The 24523-nt window shown below is 41.0% G+C and overlaps 1 protein-coding gene across 2 annotated transcripts in view; it reads left to right on the top strand.

Moving 5' to 3' along the window:
• The first annotated feature begins 8807 nt into the window (after window positions 1–8807).
• The window catches only part of LOC117517453 (gamma-aminobutyric acid receptor subunit rho-3-like), a 50817-nt gene continuing 35101 nt past the window's right edge, over window positions 8808–24523 (top strand). The window contains exons 1-3 of one of the 2 annotated variants that reach the window (XM_034178472.1): window positions 8808–9034; window positions 9171–9242; window positions 16160–16272. In XM_034178472.1, coding sequence (XP_034034363.1) covers window positions 9003–9034; window positions 9171–9242; window positions 16160–16272 — 217 coding nt within the window. In that variant the 5' untranslated portion in view covers window positions 8808–9002. Of the gene's footprint in view, window positions 9243–16159; window positions 16273–24523 lie in introns of both variants that reach the window. The other variant, XM_034178471.1, reaches the window with a different exon arrangement.

Genomic DNA, 24523 nt, shown 5'->3' with positions numbered 1-24523 from the left:
GCCTGAAATGTGGAGGTTTTAAGCTTGAAACAGGCTGATGATGCCGCCTGAGAGCGCTGCACGACGTCTCGCACCGTGAAAAGTCCTTAAAGCGACAGAATCACCTCAAAATCTCTCATCAGCTGTTAAAATTTTCACTGAAAACCAGCTTAATTTTTCGAACCGTGTCCACTTCGATGTGTCTCACAGGTTTAGAAAAAATTTTGATCAAACAAAGCGCCAGTCTCTCAGCAACTTCTCAGACAAAGGAATTCCGACGAGGGGCTGGACGACTCCTCCCACAAGGAGTGCTCACAGGCGAATGACGTCACCGACAGGCGTGGAAAAACTCATGCATGCGCACGAGGGTTCAAGTATGTCTGACGTAAAAACATATGAATGAAATCCATATAGTTTTTGAAAAAAATAAAAAGGACCTATACTTTACGGACAGCCCTCGTATTATAAAATCATCACACAGAGACAGTATTTCTTTCAAACTAATTTAAACCCAAAAGCCTTTTGTGATTCCTTGTGCCCTGAGTTCCCTGGATGCAGACTTGCTTTGTGTTCCCAGGGTGAAAAAGAAGTCGGCAGGCTTCCAAGCCTTTTCCTGCCGTGCTCCTACATTGTGGAATAAGTCTGCCTGTGGAAAAGATATAATTTACAGAATCTTTTAAGACTAGTATTAAAAAGTATTTATTTTCTATTTCCTATCATTAGTTTTATGGTTTTAGTGTATTTTAATTATACCTGCTGATTGTGCATTTTAATTGTTGTATGGCTTTAATTTTACTTGAAAATGTGGGCTCTTTGTTTAATAATGTCCTGACTCCTGGACTTATTGTTGATTGTTCTTCTTTCAAAGTGTAGGTGACATGATATGTAATATTTTTTGAGTATTTAAGAGTAAAATTAAACAACAGTTTGAAATGAATGTTTTTCCAGTGTGTGGTTATTGACGAGATAAATATTCAGATTTTGAACTGCGCACGACTAAAAACCAGGAACTTCCGGGCGAGTCACAACATAGAAGAAGGAGGAAGTGATATCAGCGGGAGAACCATTATCTTAACAGCCCCAATTGTTTGGTTAGTGATCGGACGTATTTCTGTGTGCCAGTACTTCATTTCTGGAGCTATGACAGAAAGCAAGACAGCAAGCACAACGGAATACGGACGAGTTGAAGTTGTCGTCCGTACATACAGGAACGAAGCTGGATGACGATTAAATTATGTCTCTGAAAGTAAACATAAGTCCAAATTTATTGTTTTGTTTTGGCTTCAGTGTCCTTCATTAGTGCCGTGTGACCGGGGCTTCGTTGCGAGGAAAGTTCAACAACCAAAATACCAACATTCTGGGTGCAATGAACATCTTTTCACTTTTATTTGATTTCTTTGTGTGACTGACATTGTTACACACAACTCCAACCACACACGAGAAAGTTTCTTGACAGTTCTTGTTATTGAAAGAAACCGTGTCTCCCTAACCAGATAGAGCTGTGATGTTATCACGCATGTGCATAGGCGCTGTCTAGCGAGATCTCGAAAATCCCCCATTGATTTGGGCTTGAATCAGCAGGTCCAGTGGCGGCGCCGGGGGGGGGGGGCTTAAGCCCCTCCAATAATGAGCCAAGCCCCCCCTCAGCTCCCCCAATAATTCTGCCAGTAATGTGAATAGTGACTGACATATTTGTGGATCTCAACTGCAGTCTTGCACTGAGAATGTCTCAATATTGCATAACTGAGCAAAGTGATGAATGTGAGTGATCCACCAATGCTGAATCACCCTTCACAAACAGAATTTTCTGTTTTGCAAATAAACATTTATATGTAAAAACCCACACACAAGTTACAAATCAGAAATTTGTGTTTGTGGATCACAAAGCATGTGTACAAATCAAAGGATTTGGGCTAGATTGTATACAAACTTCATAATCACTTTTGTATATGTTTACAACTAAGTTTCTCAGGCTATATCTTTTACTTACTTTTATCGAATGGTTATGACCTCGGTGTTGGCAATAAATCTTTGATATAGACGAGTTGCGTAAGGTTGATTCCATGCATTGTCTTGAGCACCATTTAAAATTTTAACTATTAGAGAAAAAATTACTCATAACCATCCCAAAGACGTATCGTTATCTTTGGCTGCTTTCAGTGATGCCGTATTTGGTTAGACTCTTTCTCTCCGATTGTTCTGTCTGAGTTATTTTCATTAGTTACTTCATCCAAACCATCAACATGTTTATTAGACCCCATTCCTACCAGGCTGCTCAAGGAAGCCCTACCATTATTTAATGCTTCGATCTTAAATATGATCAATCTATCTTTGTTAGTTGGCTATGTACCACAGGCTTTTAAGGTGGCAGTAATTAAACCATTACTTAAAAAGCCATCACTTGACCCAGCTATCTTAGCTAATTATAGGCCAATCTCCAACCTTCCTTTTCTCTCAAAAATTCTTGAAAGGGTAGTTGTAAAACAGCTAACTGATCATCTGCAGAGGAATGGTCTATTTGAAGAGTTTCAGTCAGGTTTTAGAATTCATCATAGTACAGAAACAGCATTAGTGAAGGTTACAAGTGATCTTCTTATGGCCTCGGACAGTGGACTCATCTCTGTGCTTGTTCTGTTAGACCTCAGTGCTGCTTTTGATACTGTTGACCATAAAATTTTATTACAGAGATTAGAGCATGCCATAGGTATTAAAGGCACTGCGCTGCGGTGGTTTGAATCATATTTGTCTAATAGATTACAATTTGTTCATGTAAATGGGGAATCTTCTTCACAGACTAAAGTTAATTATGGAGTTCCACAAGGTTCTGTGCTAGGACCAATTTTATTCACTTTATATATGCTTCCCTTAGGCAGTATTATTAGACGGTATTGCTTAAATTTTCATTGTTACGCAGATGATACCCAGCTTTATCTATCCATGAAGCCAGAGGACACACACCAATTAGCTAAACTGCAGGATTGTCTTACAGACATAAGACATGGATGACCTCTAATTTCCTGCTTTTAAACTCAGATAAAACTGAAGTTATTGTACTTGGCCCCACAAATCTTAGAAACATGGTGTCTAACCAGATCCTTACTCTGGATGGCATTACCCTGACCTCTAGTAATACTGTGAGAAATCTTGGAGTCATTTTTGATCAGGATATGTCATTCAAAGCGCATATTAAACAAATATGTAGGACTGCTTTTTTGCATTTACGCAATATCTCTAAAATCAGAAAGGTCTTGTCTCAGAGTGATGCTGAAAAACTAATTCATGCATTTATTTCCTCTAGGCTGGACTATTGTAATTCATTATTATCAGGTTGTCCTAAAAGTTCCCTAAAAAGCCTTCAGTTAATTCAAAATGCTGCAGCTAGAGTGCTGACGGGGACTAGAAGGAGAGAGCATATCTCACCCATATTGGCCTCTCTTCATTGGCTTCCTGTTAATTCTAGAATAGAATTTAAAATTCTTCTTCTTACTTATAAGGTTTTGAATAATCAGGTCCCATCTTATCTTAGGGACCTCGTAGTACCATATCACCCCAATAGAGCGCTTCGCTCTCAGACTGCAGGCTTACTTGTAGTTCCTAGGGTTTGTAAGAGTAGAATGGGAGGCAGAGCCTTCAGCTTTCAGGCTCCTCTCCTGTGGAACCAGCTCCCAATTCAGATCAGGGAGACAGACACCCTCTCTACTTTTAAGATTAGGCTTAAAACTTTCCTTTTTGCTAAAGCTTATAGTTAGGGCTGGATCAGGTGACCCTGAACCATCCCTTAGTTATGCTGCTATAGACGTAGACTGCTGGGGGGTTCCCATGATGCACTGTTTCTTTCTCTTTTTGCTCTGTATGCACCACTCTGCATTTAATCATTAGTGATCGATCTCTGCTCCCCTCCACAGCATGTCTTTTTCCTGGTTCTCTCCCTCAGCCCCAACCAGTCCCAGCAGAAGACTGCCCCTCCCTGAGCCTGGTTCTGCTGGAGGTTTCTTCCTGTTAAAAGGGAGTTTTTCCTTCCCACTGTAGCCAAGTGCTTGCTCACAGGGGGTCGTTTTGACCGTTGGGGTTTTACATCATTATTGTATGGCCTTGCCTTACAATATAAAGCGCCTTGGGGCAACTGTTTGTTGTGATTTGGCGCTATATAAAAAAAAAATTGATTGATTGATTGATTGATTTCAATGAATTCAGTTTGTATTCCTATGTGCAAGTTTACTGAACTTGTAATCATTCTAAGTGATGTGTGTGTGCATTGATACTACATTTTAGAGGAGCACAGGTGACTAAAACATATACCTTGGTATTTATAAAGCAATTTACTATATATTGTTTATTTCAACGACATTTTGTGGAGCCCCTCCAACTTTTACCCCAGCTCCCCCAACAAAAATTTCCTGGCGCCGCCACTGAGCAGGTCCCATTCTCACGACAGCAATATGGCCGTGGCTGAGGGCTGAAACAGAGTGCAGGCTTCAGACAGCTGTTGTTTATTCTTCACCTGCGAACTTATTGTCGACTTTTATTGTACACGATTTTTGTAAAATATCAACATTTCATCATTTTTAGTGATTATTTGGGCACATTTTTTAGTGTCACCTTCTCTTTAAAGTGCTTTAGCAATAAATATAGTTTACAAAAAATAGAAAATGTGATTTCTGTTAATAAGAATAATAATAACAATAATAAGAAGAATGAATATTATTTATTCTATTATTTATATTCTGGCATTTTAGCACACAAGCTTTGAAAATATACCATAAACAATTGCAAGTTAATCACAATTAAACTGAAAAAAATACATTATAAACACACACAAAAGCACAAATATATGACTGGGAAAAGCATAGTTTTCTTAAGCGTAGTTTGATTATCAACATGTAGAGTCAGGAACTCCACAGAGATTTAAAAAAAAATCATGAAAACACAAAAAGAGTTGCTGAAAAACGATTATATTTATTTTTAAATATTAGATATTTAGACATTTCATACATGAGTAAATGGTTCATCTGTGCACCAACACTGGTTGTTTCTGATCAGTGACAGCTGACTGAACAAACAAGAGAGCAAGTTTAAGAAAGTCTAGCTTTAAGCTTGGATGGGAGCAGGATCACACATGTCTTCATGGTAAATTGGGAGCTGCTGCTTTCATGAAACCAAGTCACATGTGCATTCAGACAGGATCACGAGAAAATCACAGCTTAATCTGCTCTCTAGGTTTGGAGAAATGACCCCCAGGATTCTCTCACTTTTTCTGTTCTCATGGATTTCTGAATTCAGCTTCTGGGAATTAGTCTTCAGGATGTCTTTTATTAGTCTTATAAATTAGTCTTTTATTCAATTCAACTGAAAGATAATACCCCCCCACCCCCACCCCTCCCAACGAAATAAATAAATAAAACTGGATGTTGGTGACCTCTAGAGGGGAATGTGTGTACGTCTGTGTCATCCAGCAGCTGTGGCCTCACATGCACAAGGGAGCCTAAATCCACGTGCACGATTCTTCAAGATTGCTCATGTCTGCCCTCAATCAACTTTAATCCCAGATTAAAGGGAGTCTGACACTCGAGGGGAGTCATGATGACTACCGACTGATATTGTTTCTGCTTGATTCTGCTCGACTCTCTGTTCTGTAACAGATATTTAATTCTCTCTTCTATTTGATTCACTAATCCGTTACATAAAGGCACATTTCTGCTGAGCAGTTTTTATTCTTATTAAATGTTTTTGGTGAACTAAATGTGCCACATAGTACTGTATCGTGTATGAAAAATATAAATATTATCCCCCCCACATGCATATATTTTCCTTCTCACATACATGAATTCCTCCTTTCCTTTCCAGTATTCTGTCTCACACATGCATATATTTTTAATTCCTGCATATAGTCTTCCTCACGGACTGGAATACTTGCCTGCGAGAAGAAGAATGTATGTAATGGGGAATGAATATATATATATATATGTATATATATATATATATATATATATATATATATATATATATATATATATATATATATATATATATATATATATATATATATATATATATGTAATATTTATTGTAGGTACACTTAAACTGTGAGAGACAGAAAAATCCAGGAAATCACATTGTATGATTTTAAATAATTAATTTGCATTTTATTGCATGAAATAAGTATTTGATCCCATAGAAAAACAGACCTTAACAATTGGTACAAAAACATTTGTCTGCCATTACATAAAGAGGTCAGAGGTTTCCTGTAGTTTTTCACCAGGTTTGCACACACTGCAGCAGGGATTTTGGTCCACTCCTCCATACAGATCTTCTCCAAATCTTTCAGGTTTGGAGTTTCAGCTTCCTCCCAGGATTTTCTGTTGACTTCAAGTCTGGAGACTGGCCAGGCCACTCCAGGACCTTGAAATGTTTTTTACAGAGCCCCTCCTTAGTTGCCCTGGCTGTGAGTTTGGGGTCATTGTCATGCTGGAAGACCCAGCCATGACCCATCTTTAATGCTCTTACTGAGGGAAGGAGGTTGTTTGCCAAAATCCTGCATGACCCCATCCATCCTCCCTTCAGTACGATGGAGTCGTCCAGTCTCCTTTGCAGAAGAGCACCCCCAGAGTATGATGTTTCCACCCCAATGCTTCACGGTTGGGATGGTTTTCTTGGGGTTGTTCTCATCCTCTAAACATGGTAAGTGGAGTTGATTCCAAAAAGCTCTATTCTGGTCTCATCTGACCACATGACCTTCTCCCATGCCTCCTCTGGATCATCCAGATGGTCACTGGTGAACTTCAAACAGGCCTAGACATGTGCTGGCTTGAGCAGGGGGACCTTGCTGCCCTGCAGGATTTTAAACCATGACAGCATCATGTGTTACTAATGTAATCTTTGTGACTGTGATCCCAGCTCTCTTCAGGTCATTGACCAGGTCCTCCTGTGTAGTTCTGAGCTTTCTCAGAATCATCCTTACCCCACAAAGTGAGATCTTGCATGGAATCCCAGACCGAGGGAGACTGACAGTCATCTTGTGTTTCTTCCACGTTCTAATAAATAATCATAACAGTTGTTGTCTTCTACCAAGCTGATTGCCTGTTGTCCTGTAGCCCATCCCAGCCTTGTGCAGGTCTACAGTTTTGTCCCTGGTGTCCTTAGACAGCTCTTTGGTCTTGGTCATGGTGGACAGGTTGGAGTGTGATTGACTGAGTGTGTGAACAGGTGTCTTTTATACAGGTAACAAGTTCAAACAACTTGTCTATGAGAGCCAGAATTCTTGCTGGTTGGTAGGTGTTCAAATACTTATTTCCTCCAATAAAATGCAAATTCATTATTTAAAAATTATACAATGTGATTTTCTGGATTTTTTTTTTTTTTTAGATTCTGTCTCTCACAGTTGAAGTGTACCTACAATAAAAATTACAGACCTCGAAACTGACAGGGGGTCAAATACTTATTTCTCCCATTGTATATGGAATAAGAAGACTATATAAAGGGTTCAGACGTAAACTCAGTATTTCCAAAATGGCAGATTTTTAACTGAGGCCAATAAGTACTTGGATGCTTCAGTAAGTGTCAAGCCATTTCCATTTTATTGATGGAAATCTCTGCACCTACGAATGCGCTTTCCATCAAATCTCAGTTTTATACTTCTATTTTCTCCATTTAAAAAAATGGAGTTGCTGAAACCTTCGTATGTATGTGGGAAGAAAAATATGTGCATGTGAGGTGTATAACATGCATTCATGAGATAAATATATGCATAAGAGGGGGAATATGTGTATGTGAGAGGTGTAACATACATGTGCCTGAGGGACAGAATACTGTTGATGCATGTGAGAGAGAGATGCTGGATTTATGTGAGAGGGGGAATGTGTGTGTGATGAAGAATATACAGTACATGCATCTATTAGAAAGAAAATATGCATCAGAAGCGGAATGTGAGAGGTGTAACATGTATGAATGAGAGGGAATAAAGATAAGCATGTGTGAGAGAGAGGGAGGAATGTTTGTATGTAAGAGAGACAATATAGGTATGTGAAGGGATTACATGTATGAGACCGGGAAATGTGTATGTGAAGGTGTAGGATATGTATGCATCAGAGAGAATATTGTAGATGCACGTGAGACAGAGGCTACATGTTAGTTGGGACATAAGAAGGAGGCTTCTGCTCGGAGAACGGTACGTTCCAATTACAGCCGCATGTTGTTCCAGATTATCCGCTTTCACCTGCTTTTACACAAGATTTCCTCCAATCTGCAAAAATTAAATCCAATCATTCACTTTTTTGAATCATGATGTATCTTGATGTCACAATTTTTTAAAACACGTTTAAAATGTTCCTGTTTGCTCACATTGTCAGGCCCTGATTGGATTTTCGATTTTTTTTTTCCCCCTCAAAAGACAGACAAAAATTTGAGATCGGCCCAAGATTGCATTACGGCCTGTACTCACCCCCCATTTCCGAATCAAATCACATCTTAAAAACTGATAATATCAAATCTGAAAACAGTGTGAATGTGGACTCAGTGAAACTGATTTGACTAAAAGCTGCTCAGCAGCTGTAAGCTCAGAGTTTCCACACACAGATTCATGGGTGGCATGTGACACTTAACTGTGGGCTTATTTGCATCCTGCTTCCATCACAGTGTGCAACCTGCGGGAAAATCCGGCAATGTGGAAAAAGTAGGCTAGAGGGTTTTTATTTTTATCTGGGCAGAATGATGATGGAACTGCAGGTTGTTATCCCCGCCCCGCCCCCTCCTGCTTCTAGTTTGTAGGTTACTGAAAGATTTCACCAACCACAGCTAAGAAGATTAGAGAGGAATTAATGGTATTCCTTTGTCATTATAGGAATAAATTGATATTTGGTTTTAAATCAGAGGGTGGAGACAGTGAGGGCAACACGTCCCATCAGCAGAGGAATGGCACAGTGACACTCAGTCTGTGAGCCGCAGCTGAGTAGAGGATATTCACCATGTCACAGGAGAGTGCTGGATAGCTCGGAGTGAGTGCCGCTGGGGCATGGATGTGCCATTAGATGACGGGAACAGCTGTATTATCTCCTCCCGAGTGAGAAGGCGACGCAGCAGGAGGAACCTCTAGGTTCCTCGCATCTCTCCAGCCCAGGCTCAACCATGAACGTGACCCTGCTGGCCTTCAGACTGATGTGCTTGGTGTGGTTGTGGCCTGTCGCGCAACTCAACAGCAGCCACTTCCCAAACAAGAAGAGACACAAGGACCTGTATCCTGGAGAAAACAGCAAACAGAAGCACAGAGGGTGAGCTGCTGCTGTCTCTGACACCAGACATCTGCGGGCATCACTGCCGTCCATCTCCAAGTGTGTCTGTAATATCACAGTGGATTGTCAGGTCACGCGCTCGTGTGATGAGCCAGGTGGTATTTGAATATTGCTATTGGATGCAAATGTTTTTTGACACCCTGGAGTTTTGATTGAAATGTAGTGTTTCATAATTAAAATGTCTAAATGCTCATATTCCAACAAAACTGAAACTCCGCCCCCTTTTTTCATTTCAAAATAATTAATTATAAATGTCCAAACGTTATTTTTTACATAGAAAGTGATTTCTTTGTACTGCTAAGTACACGACAAACCACAAGCGGTAGATAAATATCACTCTATAATACAATTATTACATGACAATAACAATGACTATCTGATTTTTCTTATTAATCACAGATTATTTAAAGAAATTATGTATTTTTTTTCAGGTGAAATAAGGTTTTCTCTTTTATATTTATGCTTAAACAAGTGATTTTTACAGTCACACATTTTTGTGATTTTTAAATATTTGAGACACATTAAATGGGGCATATTGCACAAAACAGTTTTTATTAATCTACAATCAGGTCCATAAGTATTTGGACAATGATAATTGATATGATATTTATTTTATTCCCATTGGAGTTGAAATGAAACACACAAGACATGTTCAAAGTGTAGACCTCCATTTTAATTCAAAGCTGAATAAGTACATCCCATATAGGCCTTGAGTCCCATTGGTGCTGGTGTTTACCTCCGGTTGCCGAAGCATCAGGCAGCTGAGAGTCTACGGCTCCCTCTGGATGGGATGACAGCCCCACACAGGTTGCTTCCCCAGCTGAGGCCAGTACCCATTTACAGCTGGGTGGACTGAGACAATGTAGATTAATTCAAAGGATTCAACAAAAATATTTAATTAACTAGACACATGGGAGACTAAAGCCTTTTTGTAATGACATTTTTTGTGTTGTCTTGATTATGACAACTTGACATTAATCAAAGTGACATGACCAGAAGTTGTCTTTGGCCTTTTTGGTCTGTGGTTGTATGTCAACTTGTCAACTTGTCATTACAAAAAACAAATGACACTTAATTACAGCAGTCATAAACATTCATGACATTGACATAATGTTTATGGTGCCTTCATGAGTGTGTCAGTTAACAGTTATGACAGTATCATGTTACTTTTATGACGATACCTTCAAGTAAAGTCTTACCAAAGTCTTCTTGAACACTCAGTTTTTGAGAACTGCTTACTTAACTGTCCAAAGTAATGGAGAGTGTGGTAGAGAGGTGAAGAAGAGAATGTAGGCAGGGTGTAGTGAATGGTAAATGGACTGCATTTATATAGCATCTGAATCAGAAGCTAAAAGTGCTTTACAATGATGCCTCATATTCACCCATTCACACAAACACGCTCACACACTGATGTCAGTGTGCTGCCAATGTAAGGCCTCCACAGCACACCAGGAACAACTAGGGGATTAAGGACCTTGTGTTAGGAATCATCCAGAGAAAGAGGTTAGGACCCAAAATGCAGGGAGCCACAATGAAGTAAAACAATAACAGTTTTATTGTGCAAACAGTATTGGAATTGAGAATGTACAAATCCAAGGAGGATGACACTGGAGCAAGGAGACGCCAACTTGACCCAAATGGTGGATGGAGTGAGTTCCCGAGCCAGATGGTGAAGAATGAGTTGAACCAGAACAGGAACCATGCAGCATGCGACGGAGCTGACTGCAGAGAGGAACGCAGAGAGGAAGGATACAAAGAAAACAAGAGACCAGAGGACAAGGACGTAGAATAGTGCATGCAGAGGTGAACTGAGGCCAGGTAACAAACAGGCAAAGCAGAGTTTCTTGCGAATGTGAAGATGCAGGACCGGGGTTTATATACAGCAGAGATGATTGTGACCGAAGAATATCTGCAAGAATGAAGAGGAAAGTTTACAAGACAGTAGAGAGACCAGCTATGCTATACGATTTAGAGACGGTGGCACTAACAAAAAGCCAGGAGACAGAGCTGGAGGTGGAAGAGCTGAAGATGTTGCGATTCTCTGTGGGAGTGATGAGGATGGCCAGGATTAGGAAAGAACATATCAGAGGGACAGCTCAGGTGGGACGGTTTGGAGACAAAGTCAGAGAGGCGAGACTATGGTGGTTTGGACATGTGCAGAGGAGGAACCCAGGGTATATAGGGAGAAGGATGCTGAGGATGGAGCCACCAGGCAGGAGGAGAAGAGGGAGGCCAAAGAGGAGGTTTATGGATGTGTTGAGGGAGGATATGTAGGTAGTTGGTGTGACAGAGGAAGAAACGATTGATGTGCTGTGGCGACCCTGTTATGTGTCGGACGCAGCCCGGAGAACCGACCAGCGTTTGAAGGACCCAGTATAAAATAAGCAGAGCACGGTACAAAGGATAACAGAGTTTAATAAACATAACAGTGATGTGATAAATATACAAACAAATAAGTGCGCGGTCTGCGAGGTGGTAATTGCGGTGTGCTCCCAGCAGCACTAACGGTCCGGAGCCAGAACCTGTTCGGACCCAAGGACCCCGCCGACACCCCCCAGGTGGCCGCGACAAACCGAGTCTGTGAATGAAGAAATCATCATGTGAGTCCACACTCTACACACAGAGAGACCGCTCAAAGGTGTACAAACAGCAAACACTTCCTGGCTTAATTACTAATCAGCTTCCCACCCTGCAGGCATGGAACACTCTGATCACAAACTCACTGCAGTGGAAGCTGATTAAAACGACTAACATAACAGCTCAATATAATAAGGTGTGAGGGACACCACATTTACTGACTGTACAAATGTTAGTCACAAAACCCAACGTACCTCAGGAAGTGTGCTGACGAGCGTGAGACCTCACCCTCTCCTCTTTCACAGACCATGCATCAAACCTGGACATTCTCTGCATCCACTGATGATGAGATGGCTCTCAAGACGACGATCTCACCCATCTGGTCACAAGGTTGAGTCTCTGGCAAATACACACTGTGTACTCCAGACTTAAATGCCACCATGTTCCAATCCGTGTAGATGCACCACAGCTGTGAGTCCTGACGAGCCGCACCTGATCAGCCTCAGGTGATCAGGGTGAGGTCCTGGTAACTCAGCCACACAGCCACTCAGTCCCAAATGCGCACCACCTGGAAGGAAAACCAAAAGACAGAAACAGAAGACAAACAAAAGCCAGCCAGGCACGCCAGCCACAACAGACCCCTAACAGGAGCAGCTGAGAGAAGAAGAATAAAATTATACTGCTTGTACTTCTTGGTGCCAGTCTGCTCTGTGTATTCTGTCAGAAGCTAAGTTAAGCTAATGTCCTGGTTAGGCCAGTATCTCACTGGGCATAACTGTTGGAGAGCAGCTGGAGGCACGAATTAAGGACCAAACACACAAATGAGCAAAAAATTCTCAGTTGACATCTCACTGAAGTAGTACAAATGACACATCGTGCATAAAGTGCTAAGCTGTTGTTAACTTGATATTATTCTGCTATTATCCATGTGAATAAATGCCGGGGACATTCCCCCAACAGTATCCAGTAACAGCCCTGTAAATAATACTAAAATAAAATAATAAAAAATTATAAATAATTATAACAAAGCTTTTTTCTCCACTGGGGAGAAAAAAAAATACAACAGAAAGAAAACTATGAAAAGGGCACTCACCCACGTGTAGAATGCTTTTCCACAGAATAAAATATATAAGTCCAGTAGTCCATGGATGGTGCGTGAGTTCCAGCCCCATGATGAAATATGTAATGTCCAGCGGTCCATGCGTGCAAAGAGGTCCTGGATGGTGCCGTCATGCACATATGTCATGAGACGTCCTCCTGTAGACAGATGTCCTCCTCAGCTCTTGGGAATGGCCAGTATTCATCCACTGTTGCACTGATGAAGCCCACCTCTGTGAGAGCGGGTTGGCCATGTGTGCAGCAGCCAGAATGAGACTTTTCCCACTGTGGTCCTGATTTATAAAAAAAAAAGATAATCCCAGCTACCATGGACAGGTGTGTCCATCCCGCTGACCATGCCTGCACTCAGGTCAGCAGTTAAGTTGAGTAGTTGACTCTTTTGGCTGCTTCCAGAATCGCTGTCTCTCTTCAATCTCCAGAGAGACATCTCCACTACTTTGGCAACTCTCATAAGGAATGACAGCCCCTCATTTTTGTCTCCAATCACTCAAAATGTAGTTTCATCCATTGTCATCCCCTCACTAAGTTCTCTCATGATTTCTGCACTTCATGAGTCACAAAGACTACAATCAGAGGGCTTTGCAATGCCCATGACATCAGCCACAGACTGCTCCTTCCCAAGTCCAGGACCAACAGACTGAAAAACTCCTTTATCCCTCAGGCTATCAGACTGTACAACTCCTCACTCAGGGGGTGGAGGAGTAACAGGAAGACAGAGCACGGGAAGGAGAGGAACAGCAGTAGCCAGTAAACCAGCAGCGATCAGTATGTCTAGTATTTATATTTATATCTGCAAATTGTTTTATTTACTTTCACTTTTGATACTCTGTGTACTTATTACCCTGTGTGCTGCTATACAATGCTGCTGAAACCTCAATTTCCCTGGGGGAGTCTTCCTAAGGGATCAATAAAGTTCAATCTAATCTAATCTAATCTAATCTAATCTAATGACAGCTCTGAATACTTGGTGAGGAGCTTTGTCACCTCTTCAATTTTAAATTGTTCAAAAGTCAATTGATACGCAAGTGATAGCCTGACTCATGTAAGACGGCGGTGCCACCCAACGAATGACACATGAAATCTCACAAAATCCCTTGCAAATGCCTATCACAAGATGTCGCGGCCCAGTGAGGTACCACCCTGAGTGCTTGGATGGGATATCTGTGAGGAAGACCAGGGGCTGTGGGTGTTTCTCCAGGTAAAAGTGGAGTTGTGTCAGGGAGATCTGTACTGGATCCACTGTGGCGAACGCTGAATAAAAAATAGGAGCAGACGGGACAAAACAATGCTTGTATGTCTTAATGATTCATATAAATAAAGTCTGAAACATATTCAGTGATTTGAAACAGTTCATGTTTCCATCCCCTGACTTATCTAAAGAAAAATGACGAGTTTTGTCAACAATAATCCTGAGATATAGATGTTAGTTTGTCCAATTTCATATGGCCTCTGGAAAGTCACTCGCAGTTTATAAAAGTGGTTGTCATTCCTTAATGGTTGATGTAATCTTTTTGTTATACATGTCACATAATAAAGGAAACAAACAAGTTGTTGAGTTTGTCAGATCATTTCATTGCTATAAAGAGTAGTGTGGTCCCGAAAAACAAGCGTCAACTTTTTCAAGGTGCATCTTCTTCTTTTTTTTTTTTTTTTTTTTTTGGTTTCTTTAGGGGTAAAAATAAATTGGGTGAAATTTCATGAGATTTCAATTTTCAATTTATTTTCATTTATATAGCACCAAATCACAATGAAGTTGCCTCATGGCACTTTACACAAGTAAGGTCTAACCTTACCAACCCCGAGAGCAAGCACAGGCAACAGTGGTGAGGAAAAACTCCCTCTGAGGAAGAAACCTCAAGCAGACCAGACCCAAAGGGGGTGACCCTATGCTTGGGCCATGCTACCAACACAAATTACAAAACAGCTCACAATACAATATCCAGGAAATGTTGCCAGTGCACAGGACATCAGGTTTTCCAAAGCAGACACCATACCCATCTCTAGATGGAGCTGCACCTCAAACAGAGAGAAGAAAAACAGAATCAGGCATCAGAAAGACAACAAATACAGTGTAATTTGTCAGTATTAAGTAAACAAGAAAAACAAAAGCAATACTAAGGTGATTGCCAGCCACTAGCCCAGCCCTGAGCTTCACTAAAAGACACAGAATTTAGATAAAGTTGAGGCCACAGCCCACTCCATTTCCTAATAAAATGAATTGAAAGAGTAAAAAGCATAGTAATATACTATGCCATTATGCTAGCCATACGAAAGGGAAAATAAGTGTGTCTTAAGTCTGGACTTGAATTTTGAGATTTGAGGCTTGAGATTTGAAAAATATTAACCAATGCCACCCCTGTTTTTTGTGATGTGCAAGTGACATTTTGAGTTATGGACTGGATACATTAGGTGGCATTTGTGGCTGATTTTGTTACATCTGCCTCAGGACGCATTTTTGAAGCATTCAACATCAACATGGACTTCCTCATCAAGGACCCCTCAGAGTAGGAGGATGACCCATCATTCCAGTCGTCACTGCAGGTCCTGGATAACATTGCTGCTGTCAATGATTTTGCTGAGCGAGGAGTTGCACCAGGATTACAATCAGATCCTAACAAAGGATGAACAGCAGCATCAATACCTGCTGCAAGCTGTTGAGTGGCATCAACATCAATTCCTGGAGACAAAGAAAATTGGAACCAAACACCACTCCCCATAACTGTTTGTTTTCACCAAATAGGTGGACAGTGACATGTAACACTTTTTTAATCTCTCCTGTATGGTCAGTTAAAAGAGAAAGGATTGTTGTTTCAATTTGTATTTCATTTGTGAACAGGTACATTACTATTGCTGGTTTGCACAAATATGCTCAAACAACTGCAATTTCCGCCCCGTGTGAGGCAGTGGTTAGAAGACTCGTATCAAAATAAAATGTTACGCAAAACATTTTCTCATCAACATGAACAATTTTGTCAGGAAGCACCTTATGAACGTCACATTTCTATTTTGGCATACTGTAGAGGACCACCCTATTAAAGAGGTTTCATTGTCTAATGCTTATTTTGGTTTTAATCAGAGAGCTACGGCCTGTGAAATCTGACTCCTTACACCAGATGTTACTCCTGCTTCAAGTAAAGTCATGTCTGAAAGTTCCAGAAAACACTTTTAATTTTCCTCTATATGTCCTCTTTGAATCTCAGACGGGTGGATATTAAGATGAAAAAGATGGACAGCACAAAGTCTCTGCTAATTAAATCTGAGCAGCTGCTTCGGATCGAGGACCATGACTTTGCAATGCGGCCGGGCTTTGGAGGTAAAACCATAATCTGTTTTTATAACCATATTTCTTTTTCTATATGTCTCCCACATATCCCATTTATCTGTCTCTCTGTTTTTCTGCTTCTCTGTCTCTCTTTATTACACAGTATTTATCCATCTCTATGTGAATTCTATCTCTTTTTTGTTATCTGTGTATCTCTGCCTCCTCGCGCTTTCATGTTTTCCTGGAAATTCTGTCAGGTTAATGTTGGTTACTGTGCTCTCATTCTTTGTTATTATGCACCCCCGCTCCCTCTCCAAAAAAAAAACAAACCCTAAGTGACCTAGATTGCACGCTGTGTTAGACAATAATGGCAGATGCTAGTACAGGGAAAATAGTCTATTTCTGTGGAAAAGATGAAAGTCTGCTATCACAGGATTGGTTGTGTTGCTTTAACTGCATTATTGTTATTTCCATAACTGACACACAAGTCTTCTTTACATACTATTATTATTTATTATTTTTATTACTTTATTTTGCCTTCAAAAGAAGCGATGCAAAACAAATGTATGAATCACATGTAAAATTCAAATGGCACAAATAATACACCGACTTAGTAACATGCATAAATCATATGATGTAAAATTCAAAAATCATTGTAGCAATATGTTAAAATAGCATTGATAAAAGGTTTAAAATATGTATACTGTCAGGATCATGACTAGTCAAAAGCTGCCTCACACTGTCAGATATTCCATCACCTGCGGTAGACGTTGTTATAATATCTCTATATACTCAGCTTGCATATGCATCATCTACTGTGAATAGAAGAGGGGCAATGTCCCTACAAACTTTCTTTCAACATGTCACCAGATTGTTATGACAAGCTGATTGCACATTTCCAGATTGATTAAATAGAGGAAGACAGATGTCACTGTGGAGTTACTGCACATCATTATTTTAAGCAAACACAGAGTGTTTGCGTTATTGGTCGTCTCTATCCAGCGAATTCTCAGTGATTGTGAAATGGGGTCGATCTTGTGCATTTATGTAATCTGACTTCTCTTTTCAGCATACTGCTCTCAGTCGTCTCAAGATTACTGAAGTCTCTGTTCGATAGATTAATTGCACTCAGTCCGGTCTGACCGCTGTATTCCATACATAGGCAAGGATGTCAACGTTAGCGTTTTTATTGCTAAAACCTACAGTCTGAAGTGAGAAGAAAGCACGTCTGCATGCAGCTATCCTGTCCTCCACATGGGCATGTGGATTATTACGACAAAGTCTCACATCCAAGCTCTTCTGGATGGACTGTTAAACTTAAGTAGAAGTCTGTTTGATGTATAATAAATTCCTAGGATGTGAAATACAGTGGTCCCTTGTTTATCACGGGAGTTACGTTCTAAAAATAGCCCGCAATAGGCGAAATCCACAAAGTAGACAGCGTTATTTTTTACAATTATTATAGATGTTTTAAGGCTGTAAAACCCCTCACTACACACTTTATACACTTTTCTCAAACAGGCATTAACATTTTCTCACTTTTCTCTCATGTAAACACTCTCAAAGTTCAAACCTTAGTAGAAAAATAAGACCAACCTGTTTTCAGGCCAAAACATTTGTTTGAGAAATAAAAATAGAAAGTTTTCCTGTAAATAATTATGATGGCTTTTAGAACTAACGAATTTAATTTTAACGAGGTTGGACACATAAGAAATTATTAACAGTGACCAGTATTTCACAGTTCCTCTGATCGCGCCTCTTCGTCGTGGCGCCGCTCCGCTGTCGCGTCTTTTCCCACTGAGTCACACCTCGGTGCAGGTGTCTTTTTCCGAGTGAAGAACACAGTTATGGGTAGTTGTTCGTGCTCTTTTTTCTTCTGGCGAGAAGATTCTTATAAACAGACACGCAGAACACAATGCGCATACTCTCCCTTCGCGGTGCCGCGACCGGCCTGCTTGATGAGGACGCAGAACACAATGCGCTGTAAAAAAAAAAAAAAAAAGCATGTAAAATTGGAATAAGAAAATCCGCGAAACTGCGAGGCTGCAAAAGGTGAACTGCGGTATAGTGAGGGACCACTGTACTCCAAAATGTGATCTTAGGTAGATTTGTATTTTGATGTGACCTGGGACCTATTGGGTATATTTCTCCATCCTTTTCTTCATGAGTACCAGGGCTCCTACCACCGCTGGTATTGTTGTGGCTTTTGTTGCCTACATTCTATTTAAAATCTTTATATTTCAAAAGTTTTTCAATTATTTTTATTAAAGTGCTTCAGTCACAATGGAAGTAGGAAGCTTTTATCTTGCTCTTGATGACAATGTCTGGTCTGTTGGCCTTTATCTCACAATCTGTCTGTATTGGCATTTCCCACAGGACTGTGAGGTCATCTTTTTCTGTTATTGTTTAAGGCTCATGCTTGTAGCTATTTTTCTTTAGTGATAATGTAGAATTCTTTGCAGATGTCCCAGTACAAGGCTTTATTCTGTCTATCTACATATTCATTTTTAGCCAGCTCAGGGCACCCTGCCACACGTCTGTGGTTTCTTGGAAATGACCGCATATCCTGCATATTGGGTCTGTGCAATCTTTGAGGATTTTGCTCCAGTACTAGTTGATCTTGATGGCCTGGTCTTTGGCAAGGATGATATACCCATTCTTCTTTTAGAGGGCCCAGGGCTCTGCACGAGAAATTCTGCCTGAAGAGGGGAAGGGCTGATGTACAAGCATGGCCAATATCATGTACATCAGAATGCCAGTTTCAATAAAATGTATAATTTCATCACAAATATATATATATATATATATATATATATATATACAGTGAGGAAAATAAGTATTTGAACACCCTGCGATTTTGTTCTCCCACTTAGAAATCATGGAGGGGTCTGAAATTTTAGGTGCATGTCCACTGTGAGAGACATAATCTAAAAAAAATAAAATAAAATCTGGAAATCACAATGTATGATTTTTTAATAATTTATTTGTATGTTACTGCTGCAAATAAGTATTTCAACACCTGTGAAAATCAATGTTAATATTTGGTACAGTAGCCTTTGAAATTACAGAGGTCAAACGTTTCCTGTAGTTTTTCACCAGGTTTGCACACACTGTAGCAGGGATTTTGGTCCACTCCTCCATACAGATCTTCTCCAGATCTTTCAGCTTTGGAGTTTCAGCTCCCTCCAAAGATTTTCTATTGAGTTCAGGTCTGGAGACTGGCCAGGCCACTCTAGGACCTTGAAATGCATCTTACGGAGCCCCTCCTTAGTTGCCCTGGCTGTGTGTTTGGGGTCACTGTCATGCTGGAAGACTCAGCCATGACCCATCTTCAATGCTCTTACTGAGGGAAGGAGGTTGTCCTGTCAGGGGACAGTCATCCTGTCCCCTTTGCAGAAGAGCACCCCCAGAGTATGATGTTTCCACCCCCATGCTTCATGGTTTTCTTGGGGTTGTTCTCATCCTCTAAACATGGTAAGAGGAGCTTATTCCAAAAAGCTCTATTCTGGTCTCATCTGACCACATGACCTTCTCCCATGCCTCCTCTGGATCATCCAGATGGTCACTGGTGAACTTTAAATGGGCCTGGACATGTGCTGGCTTGAGCAGGGGGACCTTGCTGCCCTGCAGGATTTTAAACCATGACAGCATCATGTGTTACTAATGTAATCTTTGTGACTGTGGTCCCAGCTCTCTTTGGGTCATTGACCAGGTCCTCCTGTGTAGTTCTGAGCGTTCTCAGACTCATCCTTACCCCACAAAGTGAGATTTTGCATGGAATCCCAGACCGAGGGAGACTGACAGTCGTCTTGTGTTTCTTCCACTTTCTAATAAATAATCATAACAGTTGTTGTCTTCTACCAAGCTGCTTGCCTGTTGTCCTGTAGTCCATCCCAGCCTTGTGCAGGTCTACCGTTTTGTCCCTGGTGTCCTTAGACAGCTCTTTGGTCTTGGCTATGGTGGACAGGTTGGAGTGTGATTGATTGAGTGTGTGAACAGGTGTCTTTTATACAGGCAACAAGTTCAAACAGGTGCAATTAATACAGGTAAAGAGTGCAGAATAAGAGGGCTTCTTAAAGAAAAAATTAACAGGTCTGTGAGAGCCAGAATTCTTGCTGGTTGGCAGGTGTTCAAATACTTATTTGCAGCAGTAACATACAAATAAATTATTAAAAAATCATACATTGTGATTTCCGGATTTTTTTTTTTTTTTTTTTTTTTTAGCTTATGTCTCTCACAGGGGACATGCACCTAAGATGAAAAAAAAAAAAAAAAAAAAAATATATATATATATATATATATATATATATATATATATATATATATATATATATATATATATATATATATATATATATATATATATATATATATGACTGGAAACTATGGAGAGGTCTGTAATTTTTATCGTAGGTACACTTCAACTGTGAGAGACTGAATCTAAAAAAAATCCATAAAATGACATTGTATGATTTTTAAATAATGAATTTGCATTTTATTGCATGAAATAAGTATTTGATACAATAGAAAAACAGACCTTAATATTTGGTATAGAAACCTTTGTTTGCAGTTACAGAGGTCAGATGTTTCCTGTAGTTCTTGACCAAGTTTGCACACTGCAGCAGGGCTTTTGGTCCACTCCTCCAAACAAATCTTCTTCAGATCTGTCAGGTTTGGAGTTTCAGCTCCCTCCAAAGATTTTCTATTGGGTTCAGGTCTGGAGACAGGCTCCACCACTCCAGGACCTTAAAATGCTTCTTACAGAGCCCTTCCTTAGTTGCCCTGGCTGTGTGTTTTGGGGTCATTGTCATGCAGGAAGATCCAGCCATGGCCCATCTTCAATGCTCTTACTGAGGGAAGGAGGTTGTTTGCCAAAATCTTGCGATACATGACCTCATCCATCCTCCCTTCAGTATGGTGCAGTCGTCCTGTCCCCTTCGCAGAAAAGCACTCCCAAAGTAAGATGTTTCCACCCCCATGCTTCACGGTTGCACTCATCCTTCTTCTTCCCCCAAACAGAGCAAGTGGAGTTGATACCAAAAACCATATGACCTTCTCCCATGCCTCCTCTGGATCATTCAGATGGTCACTGGTGAACTTCAAACGTGCCTGGACATGTGCTGGCATGAGCAGGGGTACCTTGCTGCCCTGTAGGATTTTAAACCATAACGGCATCTTGTGTTATGAATGGTAATCTTTACGACTGTGGTCCCAGCACTCTTCAGGTCATTACCAAGGTCCTCCCGTGTAGTTCTGGGCTGATTCCTGACCTTGCTCAGCTTCATCCTTACCCCACGAGGCAAGATCTTGCATGGAGCCCCAGACCAAGGAAGATTGTCAGTCATCTTGTGTTTCTCCCATTTTATCATAATTACGCCAACAGTTGTTGCCTTCTCACCAAGCTGCTTGCCTATTGTCCTCCGTTCCCAGTGTGCCTTAGGCTGGCCACAATAAAAGGCCACTCTAAAATGTGCCATTTGCTTTTTTGAGGAGGTCTGGCAGGGGGAGGGGGCAGAAAACCAGTCAATATCTGGTGGCCCCCATTTGCTTCATGCAGTGCAACACATCTCCTTCGCATAGAGTTGCTCAGCAGCCAAACACCATCGAATGTGAGCATTTGCCCACTCAAGTCGGTTGCGATGACAAACTGCAATCTAGTCAAGAGCCCGATGAGGACGACAAGCATGAAGATGAGCTTCCCTGAGATGGTTTCTGACAGTTTGTGCAGAAATTCTTTGGTTCCGCAAACCCACTGTTGCAGCAGCTGTCTGGGTGGCTGGTCTCAGATGATCTTGGAGGTGAACACGCTGGATGTGGTGGTCCTGGGTTGAAGTTTTTACAGGTGATCTGCAGTTGTGAGGCCGGTTCGATGTACTGCCAAATTATAGTAGATGCTTACATTAGAGAAATGCACATTCAATTCAAGGGCAACAGCTCTGGTGGACATTCCTACAGTCAGCATGCCAGTTGCACGCGCCTTCAAAATTTGCAACATCTGTGCTATCGTGCCGTGTCATAAAACTGAACATTTCTGAGTGGCCTTTTATTGTGGCCAGCCTAACGCACACATGTGCAATAATCATGCTGTCTAATCAGCATCTTGATATGCCACACCCCTGAGGTGAGGTGGGATGGATTATCTCAGCAAAGGAAAAGTGCTCACTAACACAAATTTAGACAGATTTGTCAACAATATTTGAGAGAAATAGGTCTTTTCTGTGTATAGAAAATGTTTTAGATCTTTGAGTTCAGCTCATGAAAAATGGGAGAAAAAACAAGTGTGTTTATATTTCTGTACAGTGTGTGTTTATATATATATACCACGGTCAGTGAGAATTCCATGTCTAACTGGCGTGCATTAAATTCATATATACATACACGTAGTTCGGCGAGTTAAATCACTGTAATGATCACGCCGCTCTGGTCGTCACCATAGCAACGGACCAAACAGTTGGCGCAGATCAGCTGTGTTTTGACAAGTGAATGACAGAAACGCGATTAAAACATGGATTTCCAAGTGAATTTTAATATTGTTGGCCAAAATAAAACATTTGAGGAATGGAAAGAGGAGATCAAATGAGAAGAACAGCAAAAGCAACGGCGTAAAGATTTAATATCCCCTCGGCGGATTTTCATTGTCAGGAAATGGCAGAATGATTTGGGCTTTTTTTCCATCAGAATTTTTTCAGAAACTGTTAGAGACTGGCAGCTGGAAACCATTAGAAAAATTTATCTGGCTTTCGGTGAAAATGTTACGGGCTTGGTAGAGAATAAGGAGTGTTACTGTCGCTTTAAGGACGGCCCCCAGCAGCTGTGGGGCACGCCGCACTCTGTGCCGCCATCGAGAGCCACAAACCACCAGATCATTTCTAAACAGATGGCTCTGTGGAGCCGAGACCGTCGTGTGCACTTTCTCTGGTTATCACAAGAGCTGGACATCAACCATTTTCCAGCAGATTTCACTTTTAACAAGAGATTTTGTCATGGAAAGCCAAGCGGAGGCTTCGCGCATCACGATGGATTCGCTACTGGAGCGAGACAAAACCACCTCCGTTTTGGTCTCACAGGACAGCTTTGAGATGGCATTCAGACAGCTGTCGGTGGTTTTTCCATCGAGTGATTATCCGAGAAATTGTGGATGTGCCTGGACCTGCCAGAACATGTCCCGTGAGGCTTCATCACGGCGTTGCTGTGCGCCATGCGGCACCGCCGGGACGCGCGAAGCCTCCGCTCCTCTTTCCATGACAAAAACTCCTGTAACAGTGGAATGTGCCGTTCATTTCCAAACTGGACGCTGTGTTTTATCCGGGACGTCATCTGACTAGCACAGGAAATGTGAAAATACGTGGACATCAGCACTTTTTCGGCACATTGAGACAGACGTGAGGAGGAATTCCGCGCGTCACGGCAGTGCCGCATGGCGCACAGCAACGCCATGATGAAGCCTCACGGGACATGTTTATATAACAGCTGAGTGGATCCTTGTCATTTGATTGATGCTTTGTATGTCACATGACATGGATTATTCCAGCCCATTCTCGTGTTTTTTTTTTTGTGCTCCCATCACGAAATGATTCAATTTTTTGATTTGATTATTCATCCCATTTGTGTTGCATTGCATTTAGAATGCAGTTTAGTTCCATTTAGTGCCAATTTGTTTCCATACGTTTGGTACCATTGCACTCTGCGCACACACACACACACACACAACGCACCCACACTCTAAACAAATCCACTGTGATGTCTGGAGGCTGTTGGCAGGAAGTTAGAATGAAAAGCTGGACTAATTTCTGACGTGATGTTTTTTCGCTGCACTGACGATGTGCACAGTGTTTTTTTTTTGTTGGTAGTACATGCTTGCACAAGCGCTGACCTGGTTGCGTGTGTGCGCGAGCAGGGACAATGACTCTACCGAGACAACAATTTGATTGAGCTAACTGACACTGCTAATTCTTGAAATACACACACATACACACGTACACACAAAATCCACTCCACTGTAAGCCGTCTGGATGCATGAACTGTTCAGTTCAAAAGCTGATGTGATTTTTGGCTGGACTGAGGAACTACACAAAGTCTTTTTTTTTTCTTTCTTTTTTATGGAAGTCCGAAGTCAGTGCACAGCATCACTGGACTACACGTCACAATTTGGACTTTAGCAGCAGTGGAACACCAAAATGTCCCTTTTCTGTTGTTTATAAATTAATAAAATATCAAATGACAAGGATCTATTTTTGCCATTATATAAAACAAATAATGAATGTTTTTACATTATTTCAATGGAATGAATATTTAATTTGTT

The sequence above is a fragment of the Thalassophryne amazonica genome, chromosome 9 (assembly GCF_902500255.1).
Source record: "Thalassophryne amazonica chromosome 9, fThaAma1.1, whole genome shotgun sequence".
In the NCBI taxonomy this organism is placed as follows: Eukaryota; Metazoa; Chordata; class Actinopteri; order Batrachoidiformes; family Batrachoididae; genus Thalassophryne; species Thalassophryne amazonica.
Note: the sequence above shows the minus strand (reverse complement) of the source record. Positions and strands in the feature narration are given on the sequence as shown.